General features: G+C 39.9%; 1 protein-coding gene across 2 annotated transcripts in view; it reads right to left on the bottom strand.

The window, feature by feature from the left end:
• Positions 1 to 21,176, bottom strand: part of LOC126483895 (vacuolar protein sorting-associated protein 52 homolog) — a 134,791-nt gene that overhangs the window by 10,480 nt on the left and 103,135 nt on the right. For both annotated transcript variants that reach the window (XM_050107162.1, XM_050107161.1), the window contains exons 10-11: positions 20,373 to 20,576; positions 3,943 to 4,120 (exon numbers count right to left, since the gene is read on the bottom strand). In XM_050107162.1, coding sequence (XP_049963119.1) covers positions 3,943 to 4,120; positions 20,373 to 20,576 — 382 coding nt within the window. The remainder of the gene's footprint in view (positions 1 to 3,942; positions 4,121 to 20,372; positions 20,577 to 21,176) is intronic.

The following is a 21,176-nucleotide window of genomic DNA, read 5'->3' as shown; positions in this document are numbered from 1 at the left end:
AAATTGGAATAGAGATCAACATAACATCATTTCTGCCTTTTTATTGCTCATGAAAACCACACATTGCATGTTGTACCACCATACAGCGAGACCTTCAGAGGTGGTGGTCCAGATTGCTGTACACACCGGTACCTCTAATACCCAGTAGCACATCCTCTTGCATTGATGCATACCTGTATTCGTCATGGCATATTATCCACAAGTTCATCAAGGCACTATTGGTCCAGATTGTCCCACTCCTCAACAGCGATTAGGCATAGATCCCTTTTCAATGTATCCCAGGCACGTTCGATAGGGCTCATGTCTAGAGAACGTACTGGCCACTCTAGTCAAGTGATATTGTTATCCTGAAGAAAGTCTTTTGGTTGCACAATCAGTTGGAGAATGGCATTCACATATCGTACAGCTGTTACGGCGCCTTCCATGACCACCAGCGGCATATGGCGGCCCCAGATAATGCCACCCGAAAACAGCAGGGAACCTCCACCTTGCTGGAAATTGTCTGGTTGAAGGTATATGCGACACTCATCGGTGAAGAGAACATGATGCCAATCGTGAGCGGTCCATTCGGCACGTTGGTGGGCCCATCAGTACCGCGCTGCATGGTGTCGTGGTAGCAAAAATTGACCTCACCATAGACGTCGGGAGTGATGTAGCGCATCACGCAGCCTATCGTGCACAGTTTGAGTTGTAACATGACGTCCTGTGGCTGCACGAAAAACATTATTCAACATGGTGGCGTTGCTGTCAGGGCTCTTCCAAGCCCTAATCTGTAGGTGGCAGTCATCCACTGCAGTAGTAGCCCTTGGGCAGCCTGAGCGAACCATGTCATTGACAGTTCCTGTCTCTTTGTATCTCCTCCATGTCTGAACATTGCTTTGGTTCATTCCGAGACACCTGGACACTTTCCTTGCTGAGAACCCTTCCTGGCACAAAGTAACAATGTGGATGCGATTCAACTGCGGTATTGACCGTCTAGGTACGGTTGAATTACAGACAAAGCAAGCCGTGTACTTCCTTCCTGGTGGAATGACTGGAACTATCGGCTGTTGGACCCCCTCCGTCTAATAGGCGCTGCTCATGCGTGGTTGTTTACGTCTTTGGGCCGGTTTAGTGACATCTCTGAACAGACAAATGGACTGTGTCTGTGATCCAATATCCACAGTCAACGTATACCTTCAGGAGTTTTGGGAACCAGGGTGATGCAAAACGGTGTTTGATGTGTGTGTGTGTGTATATGTATGAAGCAGAAATAGTTTTCCTTGCTTACAGTCTAAGTATTATAATCAAAAGGAATACTTTCAGCATTCGAAAATGTAAATAATGTTTTCTCAAAAATATCTAACTGGTGCTGTGCAAATGGACTGTCACTGACTTCAGACAAAGCACAGAACATGCAATTCAGTACTGCATAAGGTCCACATATGTCATTATAAAAAATACTTGGAAGGGTAACTCAACGAAGGAAACAGAATGTTCTAAATCTTTAGCTGTTAACAGTGATAAGAACTTTTTACTGGAAGTCATATCGAATGCCTAAACTCTGCTACTCTTGTGTTACAGGTAATGACAAATTTTGGATAAAAATACCAGAAAGTTTGTTCACTTTTCCTATTTCCATTCACTAACATCATTTCTTCCTACTCTGGGATAATTTGTCATTGAGAAACGAAGTGTCTGTTGTTCAGAAGTGTGTAGTATGGATATACTTTGTGTCCACTCTAGAACCTCTTGTAAACAGACCTTTGATCAGTTAGGCCTTACGGCACATTTACTCCCTTATGGATTTTGTTTTCAGCAATCAATCACTGTTCGAAAACAACAGCAATATTCCTCAATGTAATACTAGGAGGAGAAAAGATTTAGACTACCCACCTCTCACAGAAAGGAATGAAGGATTCAGCCATAAATTACCTTTAACGAGCTATCCAGTGACATAGAGAATTTAATGGATATTAAAAGTAACTCTAAACACAAGCTAAAATCATATGGGCTTGATAATACCACCTGCTCTATAGAAGAATTTATGGGGTGTGTAATAGTATTTTGTGTGTGTGTGTGTGTGTGTGTGTGTGTGTGTGTGTGTGTGTGTGTGTGCGTGTGTGTGTTTTAAAGGGAGGGGAGGGATTGGGGGGAGAGAAGGGAGGAGGGAGGGAGAGAAAGAGGGTGGGAGGGGGAAGGGAGAGGGAGGGAGGGGAGCGGGGAGAGAGAGAGAGAGAGAATATAATTTAAATCACTGCATGCTTGAGAAATCATTTACATGTCAACATGTTGTCACAGTTTCCATTAGGAAAGTGGACTGTAATTATAAAACTGTCTTGTGCCATGTCATAACTAGAGGTCACAATTATGATATACATAATATGTATTTGAAGAGATTTGGAATACAGAGAAGATTCCGGAGGAATGGAAGACAGCATTGATTCATCCGTTACATAAGAAGGGTGCCAAGACAAATGCAAATAACTACAGAGGTATCTCATTGTTATCAGTGGCCTATAAGATCCTATCCAAGGCACTACAAAACAGGATTGAAAATCAGGTAGAGAAAGAACTGGGTGAATATCAGGCTGGGTTTAGAAAAGGAAGATCATGCAGTGAACAGATATTCAGTCTACTCTCCATAATACAACTTCGCGCACGCACATCGAAAAATCTAGTAATTACATTCATAGACTTCAAAAAAGCATATGATTCTATTGATAGACCAACCCTGATTAACACATTAGAAGAATTTGGGATTGATGATAAAAGCAGAAGTCTAATCCAGGAAACCCTTACGGGAACAAAATCGCAAGTGAAGTTTTTGGGTAGATTGTCACAACCGTTTGTAATTGGAACAGGTGTTAGACAAGGGGATGGGCTCTCCCCACTGTTGTTTAACATTGTCCTTGAAAAAGTGGTCAGGGAATGGAGAAAGAAGATGGCAGAAGCTGGAGTGAAAAATGGGATAACGTTAGGAAGAAATAAAACAAAAATTGAATGTCTGGCATTTGCTGATGACATGGCAATATTGGCAGATGACATCGAAACAGCAAAGATTCAGATAGAAATGCTGCATGAGATCGCTGAGAAGACAGGTCTACAAATATCGTATGAAAAGACAGAACTGATGATACAGGACAAAACAGACCCAACACAGACATTGCAAACTAAATATGGAATAATTAAGAGAGTTCATAAATTTAAGTATCTAGGGGAATGGATTACACCGACAGGGTTACCAAATGTTTCACTACAGGAAAGAGCAATAGAGATGGAAACGGCATACCAGCTATGCCGAAATGTATACAATAAAAAGTCGATCTCCATCAATGCCAAGCTCAGGCACTACAATGCGGTAATAAAACCAGAAAGTTTGTATGCGATTGAATGCATCCCACTGAACAGAAAACGTCTGTTGGAGAAATTGGAAATAAAAGAGAGAAAAATACTGAGAAAGATCTTAGGACCTAAAAAGGATGGACAAGATTATAAATTGCGATCCAATAAAGAGTTATACGAGAAAATTGAAAAACTGACAACATCCTTTAAAAAGAGAAGACTGAGTTTCTATGGGCATGTCAAAAGAATGGCACCAGAAAGAACGGCAAAGAAAATCCTGGAATACATGGAAAGCAGAAAGACACAAATTAACTGGCTGAAAGAAGTAAAAGAAGACATTGCAGAAATGAACATTATACCAGAGACAGTTTACAACAGAATGGAATATAGGAATGCCATCAACAAAATACAGGGATTCAAAGACCGAACGCAATCAAAGAAGACGGGAACAACCTGGTCGCAAGAACGTAAAGAAGCCCACTCAGAAAAAATGAAGAAGTACTGGGAAGAACGCAAGAAAAAGCACAAGAAATGACTGATGCTTAGCGTAGTCCAAAGTTGACTGTAACGAATAATAATAAATAATAATAATATGTAAATAACTAACTGCTAACATACTTTCTTGTTTCTTCAAATCCTCTGCTTGTCCCTTTTCTAGAAGCACTTCTCCTTCTTTCACAAATTGAATTATTCCTCCAAAATGTGGTGACAGTATTTCTTCCACGTATTCAGCACTTCTGGTATTTAGCTGTTCTCGAAAGGTTTCTGCTTCCTTAGAATTATCCTTTGTTCTCTCCTAAAATCACACATCACGTTAATCTTTCAAAGTAACAAGTTCATTATTTAGCGATAATCATGATAATTTACAGATTTTGATAAAACTCTTAAAAACACACACAAGTCTGTTAAAAAAACTTAAATGAAGAAATTAACAGTTGTGACACTATCATATAGGACCAAAAATAATGCACATATAACAATGCTGGTGGATTCCTTCCAGCTATTATGCTTCCCTTCCCTTCAATTATTTGCTGGAGTAATTGCTGGAATATAGAATATTTTATAATGAAATTGGTCTTTCATATACTAAATGAATTTTATTTCACCTCTGTCATGTATTTTTTCTATCACTATTAGTATTAATGCAACCAAATTTTGAGATTAAGTAAAAACTGTCATGGAAGCTTTTCAATTATAAAACTCTGAAGTGATTCAGATCTGAAGACTTTATTTGCAGTTCAATTAAATGAAAATTCTATTCTTTAATAAAATGCAAATACTATACAAATATTTTGAGGTGTTCGCAGTTATTCATAAGTTCATTCAGTCATTATTTCCACACTCTTGGAATATGGACTACAATGTTATTCGCAACTGGCAGGTGTTGTCTATTAGGGCCAGCTGTGCTGTAAACTTGACCATTCTTATTGTGGACAACTGTTTTTTTCACTGCTGTTCAGAGATTCTGCAGACTCATCAGTTTCACCACTGTCCATAACTGCTGCAGGAGCATCGCCTCAGAATCACTTTCATCACAAAAGTCACTTACATCACTTTCATGATTTGAGTTCTTCTAGGAATGCTCCCCGTATAGCCTCTTCCTTTAGTGAAATGTACCACTTTTACACAAATGTACTTCGCACTCAGTGACAGAACAATTACTCAGGTCACAGAGACCATTCAAAAAATATTTCTGTCAAATAAATTAAACAACAATGCCTCACAACTTCGAATGTCCATCCTCTACGGAGTCTCACTCAATGCTCAATTTATAAAGATGGCAGTGGACTGGGAATGTGCAGTGGAACATGCACAGTAACAAAGAAAAAACTCCAGGGTCAGAGTGACCTGGGTGTACACTTCCAGGATTAACACTTAGTGATATCACAAAGGAAACTGTTAATTACTATGGATATTAAATGAGTTGCAAATTTGAGCAAATTAGTGACTGTGAACAATTGTGTCGGAGAAACTACCAACGGAAACTGAAATTCACTTTACAAATTACGATCATGTTGTGCCACATTATCTGTTTACCAATGTGCTGTCAACCAAGGTTCTGTGTCGGCCGTGTTCCACATATGCTGTCTCTTATGTAGCAGAAAGAGTGCATCTACTGCAGCTGATCATGTGTTGCTTCCTAGTTCAGGTGGATTATACATTGTGAAGTGCAGTGTTAATGACAACTTTTATTTTTCTACTGTCATGAACTGTAATTTTATAATCCCATCTATGACTGTTTTCCTTAATTAAAACTATTATTTTGTATTTGTCTTATGAATTGATTACTTTTGTCACTGTTTCAAATAATAGTCTTTTATTATTGTGCTTATTTGTTCATTTGACATTTTATTGTTGTAAGTTTTTTTACAATCTTTCTACTCAGTTTAACTGAACTTAACTCTCCTGCTGTTGTGATTATATAAATCTGAACCAAAGAAAGCAGTCTTCAGATGATTCTAAATGGGTTATTATTTGTTTATAAGATGCATTAATGCAATAAGAAGTGTCAGTTTTGCAGTTGTGTCATTTTATTCTTTCGTTAGTTAAATCTATTAAATCTCACATGTCATTCTGGTTATGCTCAGCAACATTTAATCAAGTAGTTGATTTGGTGCCTTCCACACATTAATATATTTTTAGTTTTGTAACTTTTCCTTGGCCAGTTAAACAGTTGCAAAGTACTTGGAGGATGCAATTGGTGGCGCTCAAAATCTTTAAATAAATTTTATTTACAATGCTTCATTGCTTCCTGACTACAATTAAGACAAATTGTTTTTTTTAAAATTCTGCTCCATTATTTCAATCTACATTAGCATCAGGCTGGCAACCAAATGGCGCCACCCTAGTGGTTATCCAGTCACTTAAGGGCATTGGACACTGCATGCTCATGTCATCTTAAAAAGACCAACTGCAATATGACAAGGAGGCCTTTCCAACATCATGCAGTCCCTACTCTTTACCAAATCACACCAGGTCTGTTATCTCTTCTAATAGTTCTAAAAGTCAATCATTCTTTTTTCTCTTAATCTTAAAAAAGCTGACCTGTAGACATATATTGATTACTTTCCAGTTATGATCTAATCCTTGTTCTCCAAATATTTCGGATGCTTGTGCTCCTTGACGTTGTCTCTGAAATCAGCTTCATTCAGTTACCTTCAAAATGCCACTGTGGTTACAGTCCCATGTTGCCAACTATTGTCACTTAAGAGTGAAGTAACAACTGTACTCGCATACCAAGATTTCAATTGTTAAATGAAATTAAAATATTGTTACCCTTAGATTAATGCTTCCTGAGGGTGCCAAATTAATCTATGGTGAAGTCTTGCAGGGAGAGGGGAGGAGATGTACAAGGTGCCCCTAGACCGCGAACATGAGAAATTTTAATTATTAAATTTTACAAAGAGGCTGCCTCTCCCTTCATCAACTTCCTGTTGATGCAACAACAAATAACCTGTTCACACTGGAATAGGCTGAAACGTCATCGTCCCACCTGCCCTGCAATCAAATCATGCCACAGGATCACCTGATTTGTGACACTGAGGGCTTTTAGAGCTGCAGGCAAAAAATATCTCTCTCTTCTGTTCCAAGCTGCTGTCAGAGCAGACACTAAGTGGTTTATTAATCTTCTTTACCTCTGCATTTTCCTTCTTCTTGAAGGAGGGTCTGGGGCTACTGGAGCTACTTTCTCTTGTTCTCTGGCAATCCTCACTTTGCAATCCCCATGAGCAAACGCACCAATATGGTTTCTTTTCCTGAACATGAGTACCTTAAATGCAAGCTCAAAGAACTTTGAAATTATGACTAAACCCCCAAGTGGGTGTAAAGGGCTCGGGGCTCGTAAGAGGGGGGAGGAGTGAAGGTTGCAGAAGCATCAGTGGCAGGTGGCCATACAGCACTGAGCTAAGAGTGAATGGTGAACACGAGGCTGCTGCGTCAAGCCAAGCAGAAGGTAAGCAAATGCCTCTGTCCAAATCCAAATGAAGTACCATGTCTTTTACAGGGTTTTTAAACAAAAGGTAAAAAAAATTACTTGCATTAACAAATAAATTCTCTCAATTTTCCTTGAAAGTATTGGCAATTTTTAAAGAAAACAGTTGGACTTCCATAACAGCAGAGGCTCATTTACAATGCACTGCTATTAACCAGATAGGTCTATGATGAAGAGTGCTACTTGCCACAAAGGAAACAGGAATTTTCAATCCTTTTATCAGATAATCATTAGAAGGAACTGTAATCCCAACATAAAATACAACAATGATGACTCACAAAATGAATAAAAAATTGATAATTTACTATTACAAAAATTTATTCTTATGTAAGACTGTTTGTATATCAGAAAAAAAGCAAAAAATCTATGAAAAAGGGACTGTTTTATTTATATTAAACAAAAGTTGTTCAAGCAATCAAAAATTTCTTTAAACATTAGTGCAGTTTAGAGAGGAATCAAATAAACAGATAGCTAACAATGCAAAATGACTTTCCAGAGGTAATTCCAGGTAATAAATATAAAACCATTTTAGGAATGACTAAAGGGAAAGCACCTAGTGATGTAGGTATTGTGACAGAAATGGTTAAACTGGAAGGAAAGTCATACAAAAGGACTGGCAAACTTATTAATGGAATGTTTGCAGAGAAAGATAATTTCCAAAGTTATTCTATTTCAAAAGTAAGACAGACAAGGCATAAGTAATCTACAGACCTTTAGCACTCTTCTTGCATTAATCTCTATCATAGTTCTAACTGTTGGTAAAAATTATCGTATCCTTTGTTTTTACATGGCTATGGCATTATACATTTCGTACATTTGTAATCACCAATTATCCACACTAAACCATACACTTTCTTCATGTTTTCATCTGCAGTTTGTTTTGGGACATCCTTCACACGCAGCATCTACATGAGGAGCCTATACCTGAAATTAACTGCAAATTTCTTATCTGATGAAAATGAAATGGTGGACCATTTATACCTTCACCAAATTTGAGTGAATTTCTGTTTGTTACGATGTGGTCAAAATAAAGAATTTTACGAGGGGTATAGTGTTTTACTTTATCAATTTGAGCAACATGCACACCTAGTTTAAAATGATGTATAAAGAAAAGTATTCCACAGATCAAACTGACAGTTAACTTGTACCAATTTCATATAATCGAAAGTTCACTGTTATCAATATTACGTCTGTGTTAAACAGAGAACTTTTCACTGTTTTTCCATAATTATAACCATTGCAGTAATTTGCTGAGATTTAAAGGAAAACTGTTACACCTGACAAGAGGGTGAAGTAGCAGTACCTAGGAAATTTTTCAGTCTTTTACAGACTTAATTCTACGTGAGGAATATGGCCACGAGGAGTTTGTTGAGTCAATAAGTTCAATTTCTGCAAGGAAAAAATAAGTACATTACAAAAGAAATAAAAAGACTGAGTGTGGTGGTGAAATGACGGCTGTGTAGTGCTGGAATGAAAACATGGAGGGGGCTGGATGGGTGAGGACAGTGACTAATGAAGGTTGTGGCCAGGAGGGTTACGGGAACATATGATGTATTGCAGGTGAAGTTCCCACCTGCAAAATTCAGAAAAGCTGGTGTTGGTGGGAAGGATACATATGGCACAGGCTATGTAGCAGTCATTGAAATGAAGGACAGTTTTCGGTGGTCATTCATGTGGACAGATGGATTGTTGGTTGTCATGCCTACACAGAATGCAGCACAGTGGTTGCAGCTTAGCTTGTAAATCACATGTTTGGTTTCACAGGTAGCCCTGCCTTTGATGGGATAAGTGATGTTAGTGGCCGGACTGGAGTAGGTGGTGGTATGAGGATGTATGGGACAGGTCTTGCATCTAGGTCTATTACAGGGGTAAGAGCCATGAGGTAAGGGATTGGGAGCGGGAGTTGTGTAAGGCTGGACGAGTATATTGTGTAGGTTTGGTGGACAGAGGAATACCACAGTAGGAGGGGTGGGAAGGACAGTGGGCAGGACATTTCTCATTTCAGGACTACGACAAGAGGCAGTCGAAATCCTGGCGGAGAGTGTAATTCAGTTGCTCCAGTCCTGGGTGATATTATACTGAGTTATGAGGGAAATGCTCCTCTGTGGCCAGATGGTGGTGGGAGACTGGAAAGATAAGACACAGGAGATTTGTTTTTGTATAAGGTTGGGAGGATGATTACGGTCAGGGAAGGCTTCAGTGAGATCCTCAGTATATTCCGAGAGACACTGCTTGTCACTGCAGATGCGATGACCATGGGCGGCTAGGTTGTACGGAAGGGACTTCTTGGTATAGAAAGGGTGGCAGCTGTCGAAGTGGAGGTATTGCTGGTGGTTAATTGGTTTGATACAGACAGAGGTAGTGATGTAGCCATCTTTGAGGTGGAGGTCAACATATAGGAAGATGGCTTGTTGGGTTGAGTAGGACCAGGTGAAGCAAATGGGAGAGAAGTTGTTGAGGTTGTGGAGCAATGTGGATAGGGTGTCCTCACATTCGATCCAGATAGCAAAGGTGTCATCAATGAATGTGAACCAGGTGAGGGGTTTAGAATTCTGGGTTTTTAGGTAGGATTCCTCTAAATGGCCCATGAATAGGTTGGTATAGGATGGTGCCATGCAGGTGCCCATAGCCATACCCCAGATTAGTTTGTAGGTAATGCCTTCAAAGGAGAAGTAATTGTGGGTGATGATATAGTTTGTCATGGTGACTAGGAAGGAGATGGTTGGTTTGGAATCCATAGCACACTGGGAAAGGTAGTGTTCAATAGCAGTAAGGCCATGGGCATTAGGAATGTTAGTGTACAGGGAGGTGGCATCAACAGTGACGACCAGGGCACCGTTTGGTAAAGGGACAGGAACAGTGGAGAGTCGGTGGAGGAAATGGTTGGTATCTTTTATATAGGATGGTAGGTTCTGGGTAATAGGTTGAAGGTGTTGGTCTATGAGAGCAGAGATTCTCTCAGTGGGGGCACACAGAAGGTAGGAGTGCAGGGAGTGGTAGGGGTGAGCAGAGAAATGGACTCTGGGGAGAGGTTCTGGGATGGGCCTAAGGATTTGAGTAGTGACTGCACATCCTGCTGGATTATTGGAATGGGGTCACTGTTGCAAAGTTTGTAGGTGGAAGTATCAGATACGTCCTAAAAACATAGAATCCTAAACCCCTAACCTGGTTCAGATTCACTGATGACATCTTTGCTATCTAGATCAAAGGTGAGGGCATCCTATCCACATTCCTCCACAACCTCAACAACTTCTCCCCATTTGCTTCACCTGGTCCTACTCAACCCAACAAGCCACCTTCTTATATGTTGACCTCCACTTCAAAGATGGCTACATCACTACCTCCATCCATATCAAACCTACTAACCATCAGAAATACCTCCACTTCGACAGCCGACACCCATTCTATACCATGAAGTCCCTTCCATACAGCCTAGCCACCTGTGGTCATCGCATCTGCAGTGACGAGCAGTGCCTCTCAGAATATACTGAGGGTCTCACTGATTGTAATAATCTTCCCAATCTTGTACAAAAACAAAGCTCCTGTGCCTTATCTTTCCAGTCTCCCACCACCTCCCGAAGTCCCACCGTCCGGCCACAGAGGAGCATTCCCCTAGCAACTAAGTATCGCTCAGGACTGGAGCAACTGAATTACACTCTCTGCCAGGGTTTCAATTACCTCTTGTTGTTGCCCTGAAGTAAGAAATGTCCTGCCCACTGTCCTTCCCACCCCTCCTACAGTGGTATTCTGCAGTCCACCAAACCTACACAATATATTCATCCAGCCTTACACAACCCCTACTCCCAATCCCTTACCCCATGGCTCATACCTCTGTAATACACCTAGATGCAAGACCTGTCCGATACATCCTCATACCACCACCTACTTCAGTCCAGTCACTAACATCGCTTATCCCATCAAAGGCGGGGCTACCTGTGAAACCAGTCATGTGATTTACAAGCTAACCTGCAACCACTGTGCTGCATTCTATGTAGGCATGACAACCAACAAGCTGTTTGCCCACATGAATGACCAACGACAAACTGTGGCCAAGAAACAAGTGGACCACCCTGTTGCTGAATGGGCTGCCAAACATGACATCCTTCATTTCAATGACCGTTTCACAGCCTGTGCCATATGGATCCTTCCCACCAACACCAGCTTTTCTGAATTTCGCAGGTGGGAACTTTACCTGCAATACATCCTATGTTCCCATAACCCTCCTGGTGTCAACCTTTGTTATTCACTGTCCTCACCCATCCGGCACCCTCCCTGTATCCATTCCAGCGCTACACAGCCATCATTTCACCACTGCATCCAGTCTTTTTATTTCTCTCCTTTCCCACTACCCCCCCCCCCCCCTCTCTCTCCCCTGTCCTCTGTCCAAACTGCAGCACTTCACTGTCTGCCAACCCCACATCATACTATCCCTGCCCCTCCCCACCCCAGTTTCTCCTACCCCCACCCAGCCGCCACTCCCATCATGCACTGGTGCTGCTGCTCGCAGTGTGGTTTCAGTTGCCTGTAACTGCATAACTGCAATCGTGTGTGCGAGTTTCGTGTGTGTGTGTGTGTGTGTGTGTGTGTGTGTGTGTGTGTGTGTGTGTGTGTGTGTGTGTGTGTTTTTATTATTAACAAAGACCTTAACATCCAAAAGCTATAATTGTGAGAATCTTTTTGTTGTGCCTATCTGCAACTCAGCATCTCCGCTATATGGCGAGTAGCAACTTTCCTTCTCTAATACTGTTACATTCCTTCTTGGATTTTCCATAGTTTGATTTTTGTACATTACAAAAATTATACCTCTTTGCACAGTAACCAAATTACTACATTTTTTAAGTCAAGAATTTCAACACCACACAAGTGTAAACAGGAGAAAACTATGTAAGGTTGTAACCACAAATCTGTTGGTCCACCTCTACATATTCACCAACAACAATGCATGACTTGGCAGAGACCTTGATTGCAGTGGTCTGACTTTTTGATAGTTGAGGAAATATTCCACATTTAATCTCCTTGCTACCATTCTGTAAATGCCTGCCATGCTATGGTTTCTTCATCTAATGAAAGATGAAAAAGTAATTGGGTGTGATGTTGTGATAATAAGGCGGCGAGGCAAAATTTCATAATCCAAAGAAGCAGCATGTGAAACCATGTGTTGCGCACAATGATCCGGGTCACTGTCAAGCAACACAAACATCCCCTCGGATAGCTTCCTACGATGCTTCTGGTTGACAGCCTCTGTAGCCTCATCAGGAGATTCCGGTAGTATGTTTCTGTGACAGTTTGCCCCCTTACAAGCACAATATGTTAGCACCACACCATGGCATTCCAGAAAACATTCAGTGTTGCCTTGCCCAATGATGTTTGGATCTTTGCCTATGCTGGCCATGGTGAATCCAATCTTCAAATGGTTCAGATGGCTCTGAGCACTATGGGACTTAACATCTGAGGTCATCAGTCCCCTAGAACTTAGAACCACTTAAACCTAACTAACCTAAGGATATCACACACACCGATGCCCGAAGCAGGATTCGAACCTGCGACCGTAGCGGTCGCGCGGTTCCAGACTGAAGTGCCTAGAACCACTCGGCTACAACGGCTGGTTCCGTATCTTCACTGCTTGCTTTGCTCCTTTGTCTTGAGGTCACAGTGATTACATAGCACTCATCCATGGTGGTTATGCACCGACTGGCACAAGACAGCTGCAACATTTCTGCTGCTGCCTAAGTTCAGCAAGCTTTTTGAATGAGCATGAGCTGCAGTGGAACCCAGAGAGTGGCAGTCTTTGTCTCATTCAAAATTATTATTATTATTATTATTAAGCATTACAATCCATGAAGGCTTTTTGCTGCAGAATGGACAATGTTGAACCACTTTGCTCTGTCTTTACAAGTAATTTGCCACTGTCTGTCATGTCCTAGTTTTCTGAGATCGTCTTGAATATTGTCCAAGTATCTCATGCGTGGGCGTCCAAGAGGTCGTCTTCCGGTGGGAATCTCTTCAGTCACTTTCTTGATGGTCCTGTTTGGTGGTGCTCTGATGACATGCCCTATCCATTTCAGTCTTTTGGCTTTAATTTTGGCCACTATATCGGAGTCTTTATATAATTTGTAAATTTCATTGTTATTTAGCAATCTCCATTCATCACTGATCCTATCTCTTATGGGTCCAAATATTTTTCTCAAAATTTTTCGTTCAAATACTCTTAATCTGTTTTCCTCTTTTTTTGTGAGAGTCCAGGTTTCAGATCCATAGGTGAGTACTGGTATAATCAATGATTTGTATACTTGTAGTTTGGTGTTCCTAGAAATTAACTTGCTTTTGAAAACTGTCAAGAGACTATAGTAGCATTTGTTAGCCTTCTGAATTCGTGATTCTATTTCAATTTTTATGGAGTTGTCAGAGGTTACTATTGTACCAAGGTAATTAAATTCATTTGTCTTTGTGAAAGCTGTGTTATTAATTTGCAGTACATTATTATTTGATGGATAGCGGGATAAGATAAAGTACATTGTTTTGTCTGTATTCAGCTGGAGGCCTGTGCCATTTGTGGCTTTAATTAATTGTGCTGTAAGAAGCTTCAAATCATTCTCACTGTCAGATAATAATGCAATGTCATCAGCGTATGCTACAATGTTAATTTTGCTTTCCAGTTGTGCTCCAATTTGTAGTAGCTTTACTTTTTGGATTATTCTATTGATTACTATGTTAAAAAGAACTGGTGAGAGTGAATCCCCTTGTTTGACTCCAGTTTTAACCTCAAAGTCTTCAGAAAGTTTGCTAGCTACTTTTATTTTGTATTTTGAGTTTAAAGTGCAAGATTTTATTAAATTTATCAATTTGTTAGGGATGCCAATCTGCCTCATGCACTTCCATAAATATTCCCTGTTGATACTGTCAAAAGCTTTTTTAAAATCAATGAAAAGCATATGTACATTTTGATTGAATTCATATTTCTTTTCACCCAACATCCTTAGGACATATATATTGTCAATAGTCGATCTGTTAGGTCTAAATCCACATTGGGCATCATCTAGGGAGTCTTCAACGTAAGGGCTTATCCTTGCTAACAGTATATTTGTCAGAATTTTATATGTTGTGTTTAGTAACGCAATTCCTCTGTAGTTTGAACAATTTGTTGGGTCCCCCTTCTTGTATATAGGGCACACAACTACTTCTTTCCAATCATGTGGGACCTGTTCCTGCTTCCAGATGTTGGTGATGATTTTGTGTAAGCAGTTTACAAAAGGAAATTTACTGAGCTTCCATATATCTGTGTCTATACCATCACTTCCAGGAGCTTTATGTCTCTTCAGCTTCTTGATGCTTTCTTTAATTTCTGCTAAGCTGGGCTCTTCGTCCGATGGGTCAGCAGTAAGATATTCATTGTCATCTTCCTGAGAGACGCTTATAGTTGGAGCATTTAGTAACTCATTAAAATATTCCTTCCATCTGTTAGCAATGTCACTTCTTTCTGTTAGCAAGGAGCCATCTGGGTCTGTTATGAACTGTCCATAATTTTTTATATTCCCACTTTTAAACATATTTATGCTCTTGAAAAATCCTCTGGAGTCTGTGGTACGGTCATTCTCAGCTCTTTTTAATTTGTAATTCATAAAATCCCTTTTCTTTTTCCTAATGAGTTTCCTGGCAAGTTTCTGTTTCTCTTCAAAAATAAGTTTGTTTTGTGTTATTGGTTTTTGTAGGAATTTTTCCCTTGCTAATTTTCTATCTTCGATAGCGTTCGAGCACTCGGCATCAAACCAGGGGTTCTTAGTTGTAGTAAAATGTCCCAAAACTGAGGTAGTTGCTCGTGTGATATTTTCTTTCAGAGCGTTCCAGGCTTGATTAGTATCATCATTGTTAATTTTACTTTCCACTTCAGGTTTGTGTGTTTCTAATTCTCTAATGTACTGGTTGAGAATGTTTGGGTTTTTCAGTTTCATTGTATTAAACCTAGGAACACCGTTTAATTTAGACCATTTATGTCTTGAGAGTGAGATCTTGAACTTGGCTTTTACAAGAAAGTGATCCGAATCACAGTCTGCTCCCCTTTGACTTCTGATATCATGTATGCATTTATGATGTTGTTTTTCGATTAATACATGATCAATTTGATTTTTTGTGATGCCATCTCTTGAAGCCCATGTTTGTTTATGTATATCTTTATGTGCAAAATATGTACTTTTGATCAACATGTTTTTGGAAGTGGCAAAGCTAATAAGTTTTGTTCCGTTTTCATTACTCTGCTGATGTAGACTATGAGGTCCAATTGTAGGTTTATAATGATTTTCATGTCCTAACTTGGCATTGAAATCTCCTAGAATTATTTTAATTGAATTTTTCGAGAATGTATCATATACCTGTTCCAATTTGTTGTAAAATTCTTCTTTAATATTGTCCTCTTTATCCTCTGTTGGAGCATGGCAATTTATAACATTTAAAGTCTTATATTTGCATTGAATCGTAATGTGAGATATCCTTTCATTCACTGCCTCAAATTTCCTAATAAAAGGTAACAATTTGTTGTTTATTATAAATCCTGTCCCTAGTGCATGTATTTGTGTATCATTTCCCCCATACATTATTGTATACTTATTTTTGTTTATACTTCCATTACCCGTCCATCTGGTTTCTTGTACTGCAACTAAATCCATTTTATACCTTTCAAGTTCCTGTATGACATTTATCAGTGATCCTGATCTATAGAGACTTAATACATTCCATGTTCCCATATTCATAACCTTTAAATTTTGCAAGTTCGTCATCAAGTTTGGTGGCCCAGCATTCTTGTCATTCTGATTCGTAGCAATCCATTTTCTCCTACAGGATCCTGTGATAGGGTCGCTGGCCCTAAGCACAACCCCCAACCTGGAGGACCAGGGTCTTGATTTCGGGGATGCCTACCCCTAGAGCAGTTGCTTTCACTTCAGCTAACGAACTTGCTCTGCCCGGCCTGTTGGTCCGCGGGAGGTATTTGATTTCCCTCCTACCACCCATATCTGGGAGGCGTTCCCCGATCCGCCACCTGGGGACGCGCCCTCTAGGAGTTACAGGCTCTCCCGAGGGCTCATTCAAAATGCCTTGTATGATTTTCAAAACTCGCCTGTAACTGACTTTTACTTTTTCCACTATTGCCTCAATTATGATATGCTGGTTTTTGAGCACCTTGGCCTCAATTCTATTGCAATACCCGGTTCTTGAGAGAGATGTGATCTATACTACTTCATTCTTTGCCCTTCAGACTTGTTTGTCCACAACGAAAGCATCTGTGCCATTTAACCAGTGTGTCAGATGAGAAGCTGCATTATACCCATACATTTCCATCAACTTGACATGGAGTGTCACAGTGTTGTTCCTCCTCTAATGCAGAAAACGAATGATCACACAATATTACACTTTATCAATAAAAATTATAACAATCTCTCTTAATGTATGAAAACTGAGAAAGACAGAGAAATCAGAAAACACACTTCTGCATACTGCCTGGACTATAGTGTACACACACTGCCCCTTTTAAACTGCAAACTAGCGGTGACTTTTGTCCTTTTATATGCTGATACAGCTTTCTATCTGAGCTTTTCCTTAATCTGAGCCTACACAGATCATGAGATCACTCTAGGCTGTTGTTGTTGTTGTTGTCTTCAGTAAAGACTGGTTTGATGTAGTTCTCAACATTAGTCTCTCCTGTGTAAATCTCTTCATCTCTATATAACTACTGCAGCCTACAGCCACCTGTACCTGTTTACTATAGTCACACACTGGTCTCAATTTTTACAACTCCCCCCCCCCCCCCCCCAACCTACCTCTCTCACCAAATTAAAATACCTTGATGCCTCAGGGCATGTGCCATCAACCTAACCCTTTCTTTTCCCCATGACCTGATTCATATCCTCTAAATAATCTACCCATCTGATCTTCAGAATTCTTCTGTAATTCCACATTTCAGAAACTTCTATCCTCTTCTTGTTTGTAGTGTTTATCACCCACATTTCACTTCCATGTAAGACTGCACTCTACACAAAAATTTTTTTAGAAAAGCCAGTAGCATATTTGTCTTTCTCTAGGAAAAAACTTTTTTTGTTGTTGCCAGTCTGCATTTTACACCCCCTCTACTTCTGCCACCATCTTATAGAAAAACTCTAGTATTAACATTAAGAGTCTAATTTCCTATTCTAACTACCTTAACACCATCTGATTTAATTCAACTGCATTCCATTACCATTGTATTACTTTGGGTGATAATCTTATAAGATGTTTTCAAGATATTATCTATTCCATTCAGCTGATCTTCCAAGTCCTTTTTCGTCTCTGACAGAATTACAACTTCACTGGAAAACCTCAAAGTTTTTATTTCTTCTCCCTGAACTTTAATTTCAAATTTCTCCTTGTGTTCCTTTACTGTTTGCTCAATGCGCAGACTGAGTAACATGCAGGATAGGCTACAAATGTGTCTCACTTCCTTCCTAGCTACTACCTTCCGTTCATGTCCTTTGACTTTTAGAACTACAGTCTAGTTTCTATAAAAGTTGTACGTAACCTTCCACGCACTCATCAGATCAAGGTTATATAGGGTGATTTTTTTCCACCGTCTATAAGCTCTAGGGATTGATCAATGAGAGGATAAGGAACAAAAAAGGTCTAATGAAGTTATGGTCAGTAATGCATGGTTTTCATGCTAGAGACCATTTATTCAATATACATTGTTACAGAGACTTTGGTCTAATAAATGGGCGCGCGCGCGCGCACTGAATTTTCCATTGATTGTAGCATGTTCTGCCTCACACGTTCACATTGGCCAGGCTGCACTTTTACAGTGTCAAAGGCAGCACGAATGCACTGCTCCAATGTCTCCACATCTGGAATGGGCTCTGTATACACAATACTTTCGAGATGGCCCCATAACCAGATATCACACGGGTTGAGATTTGGTGAACGAGCAGACCTTGGAACTGGACCTCTCGTCAAATCCATTGACCAGGCAAGACACAACTGACATGTTTCTCGATGTTAACAGCGAAGTGGGCTGGAGCACCATTGTGTAGCAGCCACATAAACCTTCAAATAATCAATGGCACTTCTAGCAGGGGAGGTAAAGTCACCTGCAAGAAATGTCGACAGTTCCTTCCTGTCGTGGAAGGAAGACTGGTCCCAAAATATGGTCACCAATCATCCTGGCCCACATGTTTTAACTGCACCGATGCTGATGATTCGCTGTCACTATACCATGGTGGTTCTGCATACTATCACACAGATGACTGTTATGAAAGTTGAAGATACCACTCCACGTAAAGGTGACCTCATCTGTGAATAGGGGGGATGACACAAATCCCAGAATCATGATTGCCTAGTGAAGAAACCCGTGACAAAACTGCTCCTGATGTGGAAAGTCTGTCACTAGTAAGCCCTGCACATGCTGTAAGTGATAAGGGTAGTAACAGTTGTCATGGAGAACATTCCACACAGTAGTCTGGCTCAGCCTGTACTGGCATGCCAAATGCCTGGTACTGACACAGTGGTCGCCTTCCACAGTGTTGGTCACATTTTCCTCCAAGTCTGGTGTCCGAACATTTTGGATATGTCCTTCATGATTTCCTGCTTCCTGAAACAACCCTGTCTCAGATGAGTGGTGAAACACTTGCAAACAATGAATGGTGTGCAGAATGAGATTTTCACTCTGCAGCAGAGTGTGCACTGATACGAAACTTTCTGGCAGATTAAAACTGTGTGCTGGACCGAGACTCAAACTCAGGACCTTTGCCTTTCATGGGCAAGTGCTCTACCATCTGAGCAACCCAAGCACAACTCACGCCCCATCCTCACAGCTTTACTTCTGCCAGTACCTCGTCTCCTACCTTCCAAACTTTACAGCTCTCCTGCGAAGTTTGGAAGGTAGGAGATGAGGTACTGGCAGAAGTAAAGCTGTGAGGACGGGGCGTGAGACGTGCTTGGGTAGCTCAGATGGTAGAACACTTGCCCGCAAAAGGCAAAGGTCCTGAGTTCGAGTCTCGGTCTGGCATACAATTTTAATGTGCCAGGAAGTTTCACTTAATGGTGTGGTTGTTATTGGCGGGGATAGGTGTCCTGGCACAGCCTTGCTGCCCATTACCATCTGCCTTTCACCATGTCGGCAAGCTCTCGATTTGAATATGGAATCACTGTGTAGAATACTGAATCACATCCACTACAATATCAGTCAGCAAGAGAAGTGTATCGGACACAAAATTACCAATTACTATGGCAAAATTAGGCTATGACATGATGTATGAAGAACAGAAGCACCCTCTCGGTAGAAACCACGCATATTATAACTGTGGCTGCATGTTACAGTGTATATTAGATTGTAGTCTCTATAATGAAGTGTGATTGAATTAATGGTCTCTAGCATGGAAACCATGCTTTTCCGGACATATGTTCATTAGACCTTTTCTGTTCCGTATCCTCTCATAGGTCAATCCCTACGATTTGTACATGGTGGGAAAAAAATCATTCTGTATACTTCCATTGGCCTCTCACTTTCTCATTTCCAGCTCAAAATGATTTTCTGATTTTATATTTATAAATTAACAAGTAATAAAATGAAGCAGATTTTAAATTATGACAGTATAACATGGAGAATTCAATTTAGGAAATTGTTAAAATCACAAATAGACAAAAGGCTGACTAGTCCTTACCTTCAAAAGGCACAACTTGTAGAATAATTGATACGAACACTTTTGTCTTCAGTCTTTCTCCTGACGGACAAAACCCCCTTTGCCAAGTGGCTGAATGACTTGCATCCTTTTCTCAGACTTCACCAACAAATTAGTCTTTCCTTAATGAGGAAGGATCCTTATATTCTAAAAGTTAAGGGCTTTGTGTTCTAGTTTAAGATCTTTGTCATAAGTATTGGGAATTCTAACTCTTGATAGTGATTACTGACCAGCATTCCTCTCCTTTTAAGTTGTATAAAGCTATTCTTTCATCATAAATCATCATAGCATTCTACTCAAAATTTATTGCAGTACTTTACAATTCATGTATTTATACTATAATAAATTAAAATTATAATTACCATCAGAACTTGAAGCACCATGTCATAGTTGTTTATAAGAAAAATTAACTGTTCTTTCCGTTGAGGAAAAATTGCAGCCATTCGTAAAATAAAACATTCTACTTGCTCCTGCAATTCTGCTAGCAGCCGGTTTACAAGTTCACTTGGATAGGTCTCACTCAAGCCAACAATTGCTGCACTGAATTCAGCATATCGCCTTGTTATCTGCAAGGAGAAAATGTGATTTACAAGTTGGAAATTTCCATTGACAACATATCAAAAGCCATTACACTATCATACCATTGCACTGTCACACCAGCTCCATGAAAATGAAATATTGCTTCTAGCATTCTAAACTGAATAGTGACAATTCAATAAGTATATCAAGAAATATACAACCAAAAATTTGAAACTTTGTATCATAAAAGTATGGGGGTGCGTGTAGGTTACAGAAGTTACAGTGTTGTTTCCAGTGTATTATCACCTGTTGGTAAACTTTGTAGCTGTTTTATACCTTTAACACACTGTGGAATATTAATGTCCATTCCTGTGTATTTAATATGGAATTCTACACTAAACAACTGTTATATGTGTTTATAGAATTTAAGAACGAGGGCCCAAGTTTGTACTGGGTACCTATATTTAGAAAAAAATAATACATGGAAAATAAAAAGTTTTCTTTTCATAATAGCTTATTTGTTTCAGCCACTGGTGTAAGAACACAAGTGATCATGAATGACCTGGGTGATTAGAGGCCATCTTCAGATTTAGACGACATAGAAAAATGAAATGAACCATAAGTAGAAAGAGCCTTCTACTTAATGA

This window comes from Schistocerca serialis, chromosome 6 (genome assembly GCF_023864345.2).
Source record: "Schistocerca serialis cubense isolate TAMUIC-IGC-003099 chromosome 6, iqSchSeri2.2, whole genome shotgun sequence".
NCBI classification, from domain to species: Eukaryota; Metazoa; Arthropoda; class Insecta; order Orthoptera; family Acrididae; genus Schistocerca; species Schistocerca serialis.
This window is presented reverse-complemented; position numbering and strand designations above follow the sequence as displayed.